Raw genomic sequence first — 13,349 nt, forward strand, 5'->3', positions numbered from 1 at the left:
CTGCTGGCGCCTTTTCAGCTCTTTACCACTTTTTACTTATTCTAGATTATTGACTTTTTTATTGCGCTCTCATCTACTTATTGACATTTGTCACATTTTGTTGGTGTAATTTGGCGATGACACCCTATTTTTCGTTTATCTGCAAATTAGCCAGGCCCTGAAAGGGTCATTTCCGGCGATCTAGGGAGTATCTTTACTCAAAATTTGTCTGTGCGCTACGCGCCAACCAGTGGTGGCGCTCCGCTTAGATAGTGTCGAAAGCGCCCCTACAGACCATTCTCGCCCCTCCTGACCAATACCCCTAGCTCCGCCACTGCCGCCGCGCCTCCTACTCCTATGTGTGTAGTGTTCGGTTTCGGAAATATCTGTTATTTTTTCATTTCCTTCAACCAAGTTTTATAATAGCCGTTATAAGAGGTTTAATATTTGTACACCAATAAATTAACTGTACGTGTCTGAATTTTCGAAAATTTCTGACCAACATTCTGCATCACACTTCCCTCTACTCGTGCAATTTTGACCGGTCTGTTAGGGGTTGAAGGTAGTTTTTCTATATTGGTTGTCCATAAATGAAATTTTGTACAACATTATGGGTATGTTTTGAAGTGAGTTTATTCACGAGAAATGTGAATTTTCAAATTCTGGACAAATTTGGGGCTTAAAACCTTGAAAAGTGGGGCTGGCGGGTATTGTGGGCCGCGACGTAGAATCACCTACAAAAGCAAAGACCCACAGGACATGCGATCAGGTCGAACATGACGTGTGCCGGGTTGACAATCTTCAAAAAGGTTATGGATGGAAAAAAAAAAACTATTAGGAAATACTTGGTTCTCAGGCCAAAAGTGTACATCTGGTTGGTCATTTCAAGCCCGAGAAGTGCCGTTTCCGGTGATCTGGGGGGGGGGGGGGTATCAAAACCAGAAATTTTCTTGTACGCTGCGCGCCAACCGATGGTGGCGCTCCGCTTAGATAGTAATTCGCGCCCCCGGGTTAGAAAATCCTGGATACGCGCCTGGGTAGAATATTTAAAGTCCGTAACAATACCCAGTAGCGTACGTAAACTAATGATGAAAGTACGTAGGCTCCTTACTGCCGTTTAAAAAGGGGTTCATTTATAAATGAACAAATAATTTAAAATGATGGATAAAACAATATGGGGCACAATACAATACATGTATCTTTGTAGGTTTTTAGCATTGAAAGGTCAGTGGGCCTACCTCGTGTAATATGAAGTGTAATAATCAATACCACGGGAGGTTCATTTATAACTTTTCCAGACCCTGCTGTCACGGGAGGTTCTTTTCCAAACTTTTCCAGACACGGGAGGTTCATAACACATCTAATAAACAAACACAGTTTGATTTTGTGATGGAATTTACCTCAAGAGCTCCATAAGACCCGATTGACTGGGAGGAGCAGTCGCACATCATCATGGATCTCATGAAGTCATGTCTTAGGCCTTAGTATATTAGGCCTGAGTATATTAGCTGAGTATATTATTAAAGAGCTATACGTAAGAGCTCGAAGTCGAAGTCACAAACTTGCCGGCCTGTGACGTATTTCATAAGCCGCGCCCATGTGGCCGCGTCGAAGTGGGAAAAATAATTTCGCTTCCGGGCCTTGCTAATTTGCAGATGAACGGAGAATAAATAGGTGTCGTCGCCATTTTGTAGGAAAATTACACCAACAGAATATGACAAATGTCAGTAGGTATATGAGAGCGCAATAAAATAGTCAATAATCGCGAATAAATAAAAAGTAGTGAAAAGCTGAAAAGGGCGCCAGCAGTCCATTTGAGTCCGTCGGGGGGGGGGGGGCATCCGCCCCCTGTCTGTATATATGGACGCTCCGCCACTAAGTAAGGGTATGTTGGAGAACTGGCTGAAATGAGGCAAGTCATTGGCCTAAGACGAAGTTATGTTACGCTTACCGGTACTCACACTCACTGCTTCCACTTTTTACGGGGCGTGAAGACGCGGTTGGGGTGACAATGTGGTCTATAGCCAGGGGACGGGCCGAGGGTCCCCCAGCAATTACTAAAATTATTACACCTATATAGTATACGTGTGCATGGACAGATCGACAAGTATGCATTGAAAAATGGGCTGATGCACGTTTCGGAGCCTTGGTAAATATTGGGGGGCTTGTCATGCATTTGCCCCCTCAACTTTTTCATTGGGGGGCTGAGCCCCCCCCCCCCCAAGCCCCCCTGGTTCCGCCGCCACTGCCCTCAGATGCAATTTGGTGCGACAAAAGTGTACAATGGTGATGTTAATTTACTTCCAAAAAAAATGTTTCCCAGGTGTAATTTTCTAAAATATTTATAAAACAAAGTTGGGATCATCTTTCTCAATTTTTTTTATTTCTCATAGGTTATAAATTTCTTACAACCAGCCTGTAACTGCAAAATGGTGTTATACTGTAAATCTTCATGCTCATACATTTACATAGCTCCCAACTCTTGAGAAGGCAAATGCTGGTCCATGCCACGAATCGCCGTCCTGGGGGAGGGGTATAAGGGGAGGGGGTGTCCCCCTGCCCTTTTGAATTTTTTTTGGAATCCCGGTGATGCCTACATGTAAAATGGTGGCACTTTGAAAGGCTTTTGTCACCCAAAATTTTCTGAGAAATATGCATTTTTGTGTGTCTAAAATCAATAAATTGAACAGTAGGTGATAATTCATTCTCTCCCATGAAAATGGCATGAAAATGTTCGCTGCTCGCCCCAATGAAAAGAATTATAGGCTAATTTGATGTTCAAATGATGCTGTTAAGGAGGTTTTATACTCTATTATGCTAAATGCTAAAGAAATGATGGTTGCTAAGTCAAAATTTGATGCATGTATACTTGACAATACAATGCGGTTTTTTCGGACGCTTGTGCGGGTCAGCGGGTTTGGGTGTTAGGATGCGGGTCTAATTCCCGCGAATTGCTTGTCAGTTGGGAGCTCTGCATTTAATTTTAAACCAGAAAACGAAAAGGTTTAGACTAGTCTACCACTGCTATTCCTCTCGATTTTTTTAATTTCCAATCATATGATTTAGCGGATGTTCGGAAACACTTTTTGGCTCACCTTTGGGGGGGGGGCCATGGCCCCCCTTGGCCCCCCCCCCTTGGATCCGCCAGTGGACTAGTAAGATTGTTCGCTCATCCACTTGAAGGGTTCGGAAGAAATTCAAATCTGGGTTAACATGTTATGGTAATGCAGTACGGAGTGGTTTGAATACAGTATACTGTTTATGTGCGATGATTGTACGTTGCCGTGCAGTGGTGTACGGAGTTGTACGTACTAGTGCAACACATAAGACAATGGCAAAGCATAGGGGAATGTAAACAGCTGATATGACCTTTTCACGTCTGCGCAGTATATTAATCTCGCAAGCAGACGAAACTTACTCGTTCTGAAATGTGAATGCATCTTGTTCTTAACTAGTTGATCCTTCTCGCGGACTTAATATCAATAATCGCCCAGGTTGCATTCTTAAATGTGAACAAGGCCTAAGAGACCATCTGGAACAACATGAGTGTTCACTCTATAAAGGTTAGTTGTTTGTAATTGGTTGTTAAAGGCATTGAAGACTCGCCCCAAACCGCGTGCGGCCATCTGAAAAAGTTAACTTTCTGTTGCTTGCAAGTGACATTTTGTTCGTGTTGCTACAAAATGCAGACAGTAATGAAACGTGATCCCTTGTTACACTGTAAAAAATTTCTCTGTATATTTACAAAAGAAAAGCTGTCAATTAGTTTCCATCTGTTTTTTCATCAGTGTACAACAGCAACTGTCAATGTACAACTACGGTTTGTGTAGAAACAGATTCATTTCTATTTATTCAGGTAGAATTTTATGTGGCAACATGGAAAAAGTGATGTAAAATTCAAAATACTTTTTGTACATTGGTCGAACTTTTTTCGTTTCTAGACAGAATGTTTCCGTTAATTTACCAAATAACAGTTTGTATACACAGTAAAAAGTTGTGGTTGAAAGTAAAAATTATGTATTCAAATGAAGCTGCTATATGTTGGTAAAGTAATTTGTGATCCTGGGCGAATCCTTTGTGGAGAGGAATTTGTTGTACATGAAAGAGATTTAGATGAAAAAATAAACGTTATACCAAGAGGAACACATTGAGAGAGTCAAATTTACCAAGCACACATATCTTTATTTACCAACATGCAATCTTGACAGGTGTTTTTGACTTGGAAATTAGCACTGCAAACAACAATGTAACAATATATTACACTAACATGAACAGTTTAGATATCATTCCAAAACAGGGATAAAGTGTGAATTTGTATACCAGTGCGTTGAAAAAACAGTGATATTATCATACTACTACTAATCTATCTCAGCATATTAATCTGGACTTTCCTGATGATATTAGACTCCCAAAGGTAAAATACTATTTAAGCAAGATTGATAAATGTTGAATAGCAGGGGGTCAATTTACCTTATGAACCTACCAAGGATACTGCTGTCCATTGTAATTAGCACTCTTACAAAGAGATAGTGTCTAGAATGAAAGAGCAACGACTAAAAAATACTACTCTATGGCATACAAAAGAAATAAGAAACAAAACAATAACATGAACCTGGAAACCACTTAAGTTGCATTGAAACTGAACCTGAAACAAAAAGCTATTAACAGTGTGAAACTCAAATACTATTTATATGCTTAGAATTAAAAGGATTTCTTTTAGTAAAAATACTTTGTTTCGAATGAGTACAGTTGCTACCCTTGGAAATAAGCTTTACTGCTATCAGAACAACTCCCAAATCAATAGAAAGAAAAAAGAAAACAGTTAAATTGATGGTCAATGTCAAAGTGATGAATCTTCCATTGAAATGCTCAGGCACACTGGGATATTTTTTTGGTAAAATGAACCCTTTCCAATATATAGAACAATCAGAAAATCTACTTGACAGTGCTCAAATTTGGGAGATTTTTATATAATAATACATCCAACTTGTACTGAAAAAGCTACGAGGTTGTTCTGTACAGAATCATATTTTGTAAGAAAATACAATGTTTGGTTAAAAGACTTCTGAAGCAAGCAGATTATCTTATTGTTTATTAAGTATTTTAAAAATCAACTTTAAGTTACATTGTAACATGAATCTGTAAAATTTAGTGATTTATAGCAGAATAGTTCAAAGATTCAGTGCTTTTGAAATGGAGGTATCATTTAACAAAAAACAAAAATTATACGGCATTAAACAAAACAAAATTAAATGCAGTTAACTCAAGTAGCTTAATACTTTTGGCCACATTCACTGCATATCTCACTCTCTACTTTCCTTCATCCGCTCACAAAGAGAAGTTACTTTCGGATTTATACACCATCTGTAAGATTTCTTTGCCCTAAACCCTCTCCCTGGATCAATCTCGAACAGTATTCTGTAGGGAATAATTTGAAAAAAAGTTTCATGAGTCCAATCTATCCTTGTTTACCAAAACATCCTAGTGCTTAAAAACTAAATTTATTCAATTTTGGTAATAGTATACCCAAAATTAGTTAAACTTCACATAAAAGTTATATATCAATATATATATATAAGTAAAAGTTTGTATCCATTTTATTATATATAAACTGTTGTTATTTGCATGCCGTGACAGGTGCACTAGTAGTTTAATGAAAACATTTAATGTTGCACAACATTTGTTGGCATTGACACTGACATAAAGCTATTACTGAACAAACTGAACATGACTTTGCAGTTCTTCTTGCAGGATCTCAACAAGATGGAGGAACTGTAGTTTGAATGCACCTCCTTTGTTAATCTGTCAAGAAACTAGGTTTAAACTGTACCTCTGTATGTATTCCATGGTTGCTTGAACCTCTGTGGGATAGCATATGTTGAACACATAGTAGCTCATGAACAACATCTTCAACGCAACAATAATGGATGTAGGATACAGCAGAAGTTCCCGATCAACTGTTATTGCCATTCTGTTTCTAAGAAATGGATTGCAGCCTGTTACATAAAAAACAAAAGCATTTTTTATTAATATCTTAAAGTATAAAGATCCATGGATTATAATTTTAAAAGCAATTTCATTCAGAAATTATGCAAGAGTAGCCTGCAAGTGAAACTCTTGCACTCTGGATGAATCCAGTGGTCACCGTGAAGCACTTTACTACAAAAAAAGTCAAAACCTGATGATCTAGTGCATAGATAAGTGAGACCAATCATAGTCTTAGGATAGAAATAAAATGAGTGTTTCGATACCATCTTCTCTGTGGTCACGATAGAAGTGACTTTTCAAAGCTGAATAACTTACAAAAATTCTGTTGCACTTTTCTTCAGGACACGTAACTTGAAAATTTGGTCGATTTTGATGAAGCCTGTAGTGACACATCTTTCTAGCTGCAGTATCATAGTGAACACCACATTAACAAGTAACCATCTGCAAGAGAGTATAAACATATGGAAATTAAAACCTTTCGGAAATGAGTCAGGCTCTCCAACAATACCTGACTATTCCATCTCAGGTTTAGCCGAAGCCAATCCTATGAAAGGAAAACAAACAAACACTTTTGGTTACATATATATTGACAGATGACAAATCTTATCATTTAATACTGTAAGTAGGTTACAGTTTGGCATAATTCATAACACCCACAATCAACACATTCATGCTAAGATCAGGTTAGTATAAAAGTACAACAGTGTATACATCAACTGTCCATGATACTTAAAGTAGGCTAAGGGCAATTAGCAGCTCAGGCACAGTTCTGGATGGGTGGGGGGGGGGTGGGGGGGGGGCTAGGAGGTAGACTTTGCCTGTAATTTTTTTCCAGCTCGCAATAATCACAATTCCCCTTTACAAAGAAATTTCCTTCAGGAATTTTTTGTATAGTTAACTTCCACCTGAGCCCTCTCCCACTCAAACATACCTATAAATACTAAATTTCGAGTTCAAACATCTTTGGTTCTTGTGATATCGTGTTTATACGCCAAGGCATCAAATGACAGGCGCATAGTACATACAGGGTTTCCCCATTGCATGCAGTAGCATCCTTCAGAATTGAACAAGGAATAACAAATAGTTTTACCGACCAATAATTAGTTTTCAAATTCAGCGAGAAAAACAAAACAAGTTGTATTAGTAAAATTCTGATTTATCACTGGAAAAACGTGATTTATCAGACAAAAAAACCCCAATTTTATTGATCGATGATCTATTTTAGTGATAGACTTGAGTTTGTTAACCATAAACCTAGCCTAGATTGTTCATTTCTGAATTTTACCATTTGGCGTGCCATAGGGGACTGCACGACTCCCCCAAGATTTAGTGGAAGCCGATCGGGGGCTTCAAACTAAACAGTAAAAGTGATATCAAGAAGTTTCCTAAGAGAATCTATCTATGTCATATAGTAAAGCATAGACACTGATTGGAGACCAGTGTCTAGGCTGCGTTATATCATAGCCAATAGAAACGATACCGCGAAAGAATGAATGTAAGCTTAGGTTTGGTATGACTGTCAAAACAGCTACGATGATATGCTAGAAGTAAGCGATCGTACATGCTCGCCTAACAAACTACTGCCATAGCATCTTGTGCTAGTGTGCACACAATGGACCGACAGAGAGCTGTGCTGTCGGCCTAGCCTACTTGCTTTGCCACTTATTTCAAAGCAAACAAACCAACAAACGAACGTTTAATAAATGCTTACGTAAAAAGTAACAGTTTCATATGACTCAATTCACTATAGTTGCACTCATGTTAGATTAAAAAGGACTAAAAAGCTTTGAAATCATAACTTACCGTAATTACAGCGGTTTCGGACGTTCGGTGCGCGCACAGCGTCATTCAACTGTAAGTAGTGTACAAAGGTCATCTACAACTTTTCGAAAGGTTGTTAACTTTACTATTTCGGAAAAAAACTCGTTGATTGCGTAAGACTAAACGTATATGCTACTTTCTATCATTCCAACAACATGTAAAATACGGTTCTCGTTTTATGATGCAAGATTTGGTGTAACGTTTTCGCGGTCACTTCGACCGCATAATGAAAACTTGGATCGAGCCTGATACTTTTGTTTCGACACAGCAGTTGATGTATTGTTATGAAGATTTTGTTCCCATATACAGAAAATGTTGTTACAATACATTTTGTAAATGGACAACAATATTTTTTAACAACATGATTAATTTTAGTAGATGAACGGTGTAAAGCTGTTATATCACAGACATTTTTTACAGTGTATCTTAAGCTGGACCTGAAATGTCCATCGCTGTATCGTTTGTACACTGTGCTGTGGGTATTGACCGCAGCTGTATATACTGACTGTACACTAGTGTCTAATTACCGACGGTAGCAAGTTGTGTGTGTATTTTCTGGGATCGATGGTGGTGTCTAACACTTCTGTTACACCTCATTCGAAACTAGGTCAGAGTACCGGCATTAGACGTTTCTTTTTGCACCAGTCTTCACACCCTTTAAGAAAAGTGAGGGGAATTACCTGTTCAAATTTTATGTATTTTTGGGAAATCTCTTTTCAGACAATTTGCTGTGATAACAACAGCTCATTAAAGAAGCAATATACTGTAGATACTTTCTTTTTTGCTGCAAATGTTACAGAAGCAGGTCTACATTTTGTAAACAAATATTCTGAACTTTTGTAGGATATTTACCTGGACCAAATAGTAGAGCCCTCCGTGGTAATTTGGGAATCATGCAAATTAATGTGTATACTGGTACAGGTCAACATGGTGCAAAATTAAACATGTGAACATGTACTCAACAGCACTGTAGAACTCACAGAAGGTAACGTACAACTGCAGCACAAATGTATGCACTAGCAGAAATATGCTCGAACAAAGGGAGAGTTCAGTATATTACATGTAAACAATCAATGTCACCTCCGAAACAACAGCAAAGACCACAGGCAGATTAAGCTAATATCTGATAAATTTGTCCCATGTTAATAAAGTTTTAAAAACTGCATGTTTGGTGATTGTGATCTTTTATGGACAGAACTTCTTTACTAATCAATCATTTCATTCCAGTATATTAATAGCACTAATGTAAGCAATGGTACGCTATCTCTTGTCCAGAAAGGGGAAAATGTGGCAAAAAACACATATTTGTCATTTATTCATCAACTGTGCATGTGAGAGTTTCATTAATACTTTCTTCAGGTTGTTACAGTGTTTTCTAAGGGAGATCAAGTCATCCATTAGCATATTATGGTACACAAACAGCAGAAATGTAAAAAATGTAGTGTTAAAAATATTGTGTCACCTCCGAAACAATAATTTACAGTTTAATTCAAATTTAACATAATTAATAAAGGACCTTTTCGAAGATATTATCATACTGGTTGCTACACCTCTACAGAATTACTGTAATATGATTTTTAGCCAAGGAAGATGTTTATTGGATAAGTAGAGATTACATATTTCAACTTACCTGTTTCGGAGGTGACAAGGTGTTTCGGAGGTGACGCATGTTAACGGAAAGTTAAGAATCTCCCAGAAATGAAAACGACTGGTCATGTTGTCACAACTTTTACTCAAATATTACGTTAGGGGTGAGGTATATTTTAATAAGTTCAATATGGCTATACTATTGTTTACATAGAACTTGGGCTGAAGAATGCTTTGTTTCGGAGGTGACGGAAAAGTTAACGGAAAAGTTAACATTAAATTTGAAATATACGCAATTTTTTTTAAGAATTCCAAATGAAAAATATTTTAGGGCCCAGATATTAGACACATTAGTTATTGTTATAATGCAACCTTGCTTAACAAAATTTACACTGCTTAACTAGAACTTAGTTGCAGTCAAACTTAGGTACCGATTGTTAACGGAAAATGTCACCTCCGAAACGACAAAATCTAGCCACCGGTCCTTGGAGAAAGAAACGAAGGAACCTGGGGAACACAATTGCATTTTAGATTGGACACTTGTTCATAATATCAACCAAATAAGAACTGGAAAATACCTTCCACCAAACAGTACAGGCTCTGACAAAAACAGTGTAGCTGAGAGTGTACGGCTGAAATAGCATATTTTAAGCATATTTATGGCCACCATATCCACCTGAAGAAACCGAGAAAGTTTGTTAAGCCACCCAAGGTAGACTTCACTTAGGATGGTCAAATGGCAAAAAATCTAAGAATTCTGGTATTTGGTCACTGAGTTACAAAGCAATAAGTGCCAACATTGAAAGTTACACCACTGATTGTGAAAATGACCATATACATGTCGTCATGTTGTTCTCAAATGATCTATCTAATGTACCATCATAGTATCGCAGATTAGACTATGTCAAAGTAACTAACAAATCGCCCTCTATTAGAGAAAATGATTCAGTGCAGAATGCCGAATACACAATAAAGTTACATACATTTTGTAACCAACACACAGTACTTCCCACATCGTCTGTGTTTGCAAACTCTGTACACTCCCAATGTTGATTTGATAGAGGTACCAGCAATACTTTATGATCATGATTTTATAGACCAAGTCACTCCTATAAAGAATTCTCTGTATATCAACATCAGAGAAACTATAACCATCTTTAGGCCTTAACTATCATTTTGTTTGTCTTCTCTTTTCGTTCACAGCCTTTTTTGGACCGTTTGATTAAGGTAATGCCGAAATTACCTTTTCTCTTAATGTGTAACGGTGGCAGTGTACTACGTTTACAAAAATATTCAGTTTTCCTATTAATATAGAATTTGGTATCACATTTTATCAATGACGGTTATAAAAAATCAGAGAGGTGTAAATCTTCGAAACTGAGATCTGATGTTTAATAATATCCAAAGAATCTTCGACATATGGCAAAGATGAAAGTATTCTCGTAGAATATGAACACCTGCTTAATACATTTCACCTACACTTTATACCTTTCATTGTACTTAACATGTAAAAAAAATCATATATGTTGTTCTGCTGCTTTTTGGTGTCCCAAGTTCAAATGCATGGTCAATGAACTTCTCGTAAACTAGATACGCGGTATTCGTACATGGGTATACAATTCGCAATGTACACTCGGCACATTTAAAAAAAAATCTCAGAAAGTTTTTGTAGACACTTTGGAAGTCACATATAGAACCGAGTCAATTCCAGTTGATGAAACAAAACACGTACTTAAACAATCATCTAATCATTGTATAAGGAATACGTATGTATAAAATCTCCTGAAACAGGTACATTATAGGCTACTCATAAATCAGGCAAGTTAAAGACAGATAGCCGACGAAATAGCACGGGCAAACAAAAGGCGTTCACAAATGGTTTTCAAATACCTGTAACAACAGCAAAAGTTTCGTTTTAGATTTGAAAGCAATTTATTATTTACGATATTCTCAGAAAAATCAGTACTTATTACCAACGAGGTGAACGGGCAATCATCATAAAATGGCATTTTATTTTAAACAAGGACAACATTTCTTATATCTAGAAATTGACTAAGGATATGCTAAGGTTTGTCTAATTTCTATATGATGCAAGACTCAACATCTTGAATTTAGATAGAAATGACCTAATATGTAAAGGTATCAACTTACTGATGCTTTTATGTAACAATGTTATCTGTTAATGCCATTTTGTTTACGATATGCTAATCTTTTAGTATGAAAAAAAGCAATATTGCTTGTCTTGTTACCTCCATATATAGGACTTCTGGAAATCAACAAAGCAGGTAAGAATGAACGGGAAGTAGTAGTCAAGAGCAGTTTTAATTTCTAACAAGGAAAAGAACCCTTATATCTAGAATTCATATATAGATGAAACATTACATCATAAAGTGGTGTATTTACTGACAGAGTTCTGAGTAAGGTATGCGTGTATAATATATTGCATATGCTCGTATTAATCTACGAACGTACCAGCAAATGAATTTTTCCTATTTTTGTTGTTGTATTATACAGTTAGAGGAAGAGCTAAAACGGGTAAGTATGAAAAAATGGCTATATATATTTCCAATGAGAAAGATATAAGCTAATATCTGTTATGAATATTCCTTCTTGAATTAAGATAAAAATGACCGAAGCACTCTAGAAGGTTGTCTACTTACTTGATTATTATTCAAAAAGTGGGTGGGTGACAAATCCTTCATATTTTCCTGCAAAAATAGTAAGTGTGTTACACTATCAAGGTGGTATCGTACATACTGTTTATATACGAGAAAATAAAATGATCGTTCTTTTTTTCTTACTTACTCCATATATAGTTGAGGTAATCAATAAAGCATGTAAGAATGAACTTGAAGTAGTGAAAACATCATAAAAGGCAGTATTTATTTCAAAGGAGGAAAAGAACCCTTATAGCTGGAATTCAGATACAAATGAAACATTACATCATAAAGTGGTTTATTTACTGATAGAGTTCTGAGTAAGGTATAAGTTACCAAACCCTATAATTTTATGTAGCAAGTGTAAATGTAATTATCATTTTTATCCACGACATATTACTATCTATTGATGAATAATAAGAAAACAATATAAATAATAAAATAAACCTATAATGCAGTTAGAGGGAAAGCAAATTCAGTTATCAGAAACGAATATCTTAGGATCATATGTTAAGTACAGCATTTATTACACTGTTTACAAAAACCAACACATTGGATTAGACAAGAATAACCTAACAAATCTAAAAGGTGTCTATTTACTGATATTTTTTGAATAATTAAGGGTGAAAAATTTCTTTCATATTTATTCTTAAGAAAATGTATGCATGAATTATCTATACGTTATCTTATATCCTCGTATTTATCTACGAACTTACCATCAAATGTATTCTTTATATTTCTGTCGTATACAGCCAGAGGAAAACCGGAAACAGGTAAGAATGAAAAGATGGCAATATTTATTTCCAATGAAAAAAATAAAATCGAATATCTGTTATGAACATTACATCTTGAAATTAAGATAGAAGTGACCGAAACAGTATCGAAGGTAATCTACTTACTGGTATATTATTCAAAAAGTGGGTGAGTGACAAATCCTTTATATTTTTTCCGCAGAAATAGTAAAAGTGTACTATCAATATTTTATCGCACATGTTACTACGAGAAAATAAATATATATATATCTCTTTTCTTATTTCCTTCATATATAGTTGAGAAAATCAATAAAGCCTGTAGGAATAAATTGGAAGTAGTGAAAACATAAAAAGCAGTTTTAACTTCAAACGAGGAAGAACAACCTTACATCTAGAATTCAGATATAGATGGAACATAAACATCACTAAGTGGTCTATTTACTGATAGAATTTTGAGTAAAGTATAAGTTACCAAACCCTATCATTTTATGTATCAAGGGTAAAAGTCATTGCACTTTATATCCACAACACATTACTATTTACTTATGAATAATATTAACATAAT

At 36.2% G+C, this 13,349-nt stretch overlaps 1 protein-coding gene and 1 long non-coding RNA gene across 8 annotated transcripts in view; one reads left to right on the forward strand and one right to left on the reverse strand.

The window, feature by feature from the left end:
* LOC139976424 (uncharacterized) overlaps positions 1-13,349 on the forward strand; it is a 289,428-nt gene that overhangs the window by 146,948 nt on the left and 129,131 nt on the right. For 4 of the 7 annotated variants that reach the window (XM_071985142.1, XM_071985143.1, XM_071985144.1 and 1 more), the window contains 4 exons: positions 10,579-10,602; positions 11,637-11,660; positions 11,890-11,910; positions 12,785-12,805. The exons of the other annotated variants lie outside the window; for them this stretch is intronic. In XM_071985142.1, the coding sequence (XP_071841243.1) occupies positions 10,579-10,602; positions 11,637-11,660; positions 11,890-11,910; positions 12,785-12,805 (90 nt within the window). The remainder of the gene's footprint in view (positions 1-10,578; positions 10,603-11,636; positions 11,661-11,889; positions 11,911-12,784; positions 12,806-13,349) is intronic. 7 annotated transcript variants of the gene reach the window in all.
* Positions 3,506-6,409, reverse strand: LOC139976427 (uncharacterized). The gene is made up of 3 exons (XR_011796120.1): positions 6,283-6,409; positions 5,810-5,975; positions 3,506-5,397 (listed from the first exon to the last, which is right to left on the reverse strand). It is a non-coding gene; the product is annotated as an uncharacterized lncRNA (long non-coding RNA).

This window comes from Apostichopus japonicus, chromosome 11 (genome assembly GCF_037975245.1).
Source record: "Apostichopus japonicus isolate 1M-3 chromosome 11, ASM3797524v1, whole genome shotgun sequence".
NCBI lineage: Eukaryota > Metazoa > Echinodermata > Holothuroidea > Aspidochirotida > Stichopodidae > Apostichopus > Apostichopus japonicus.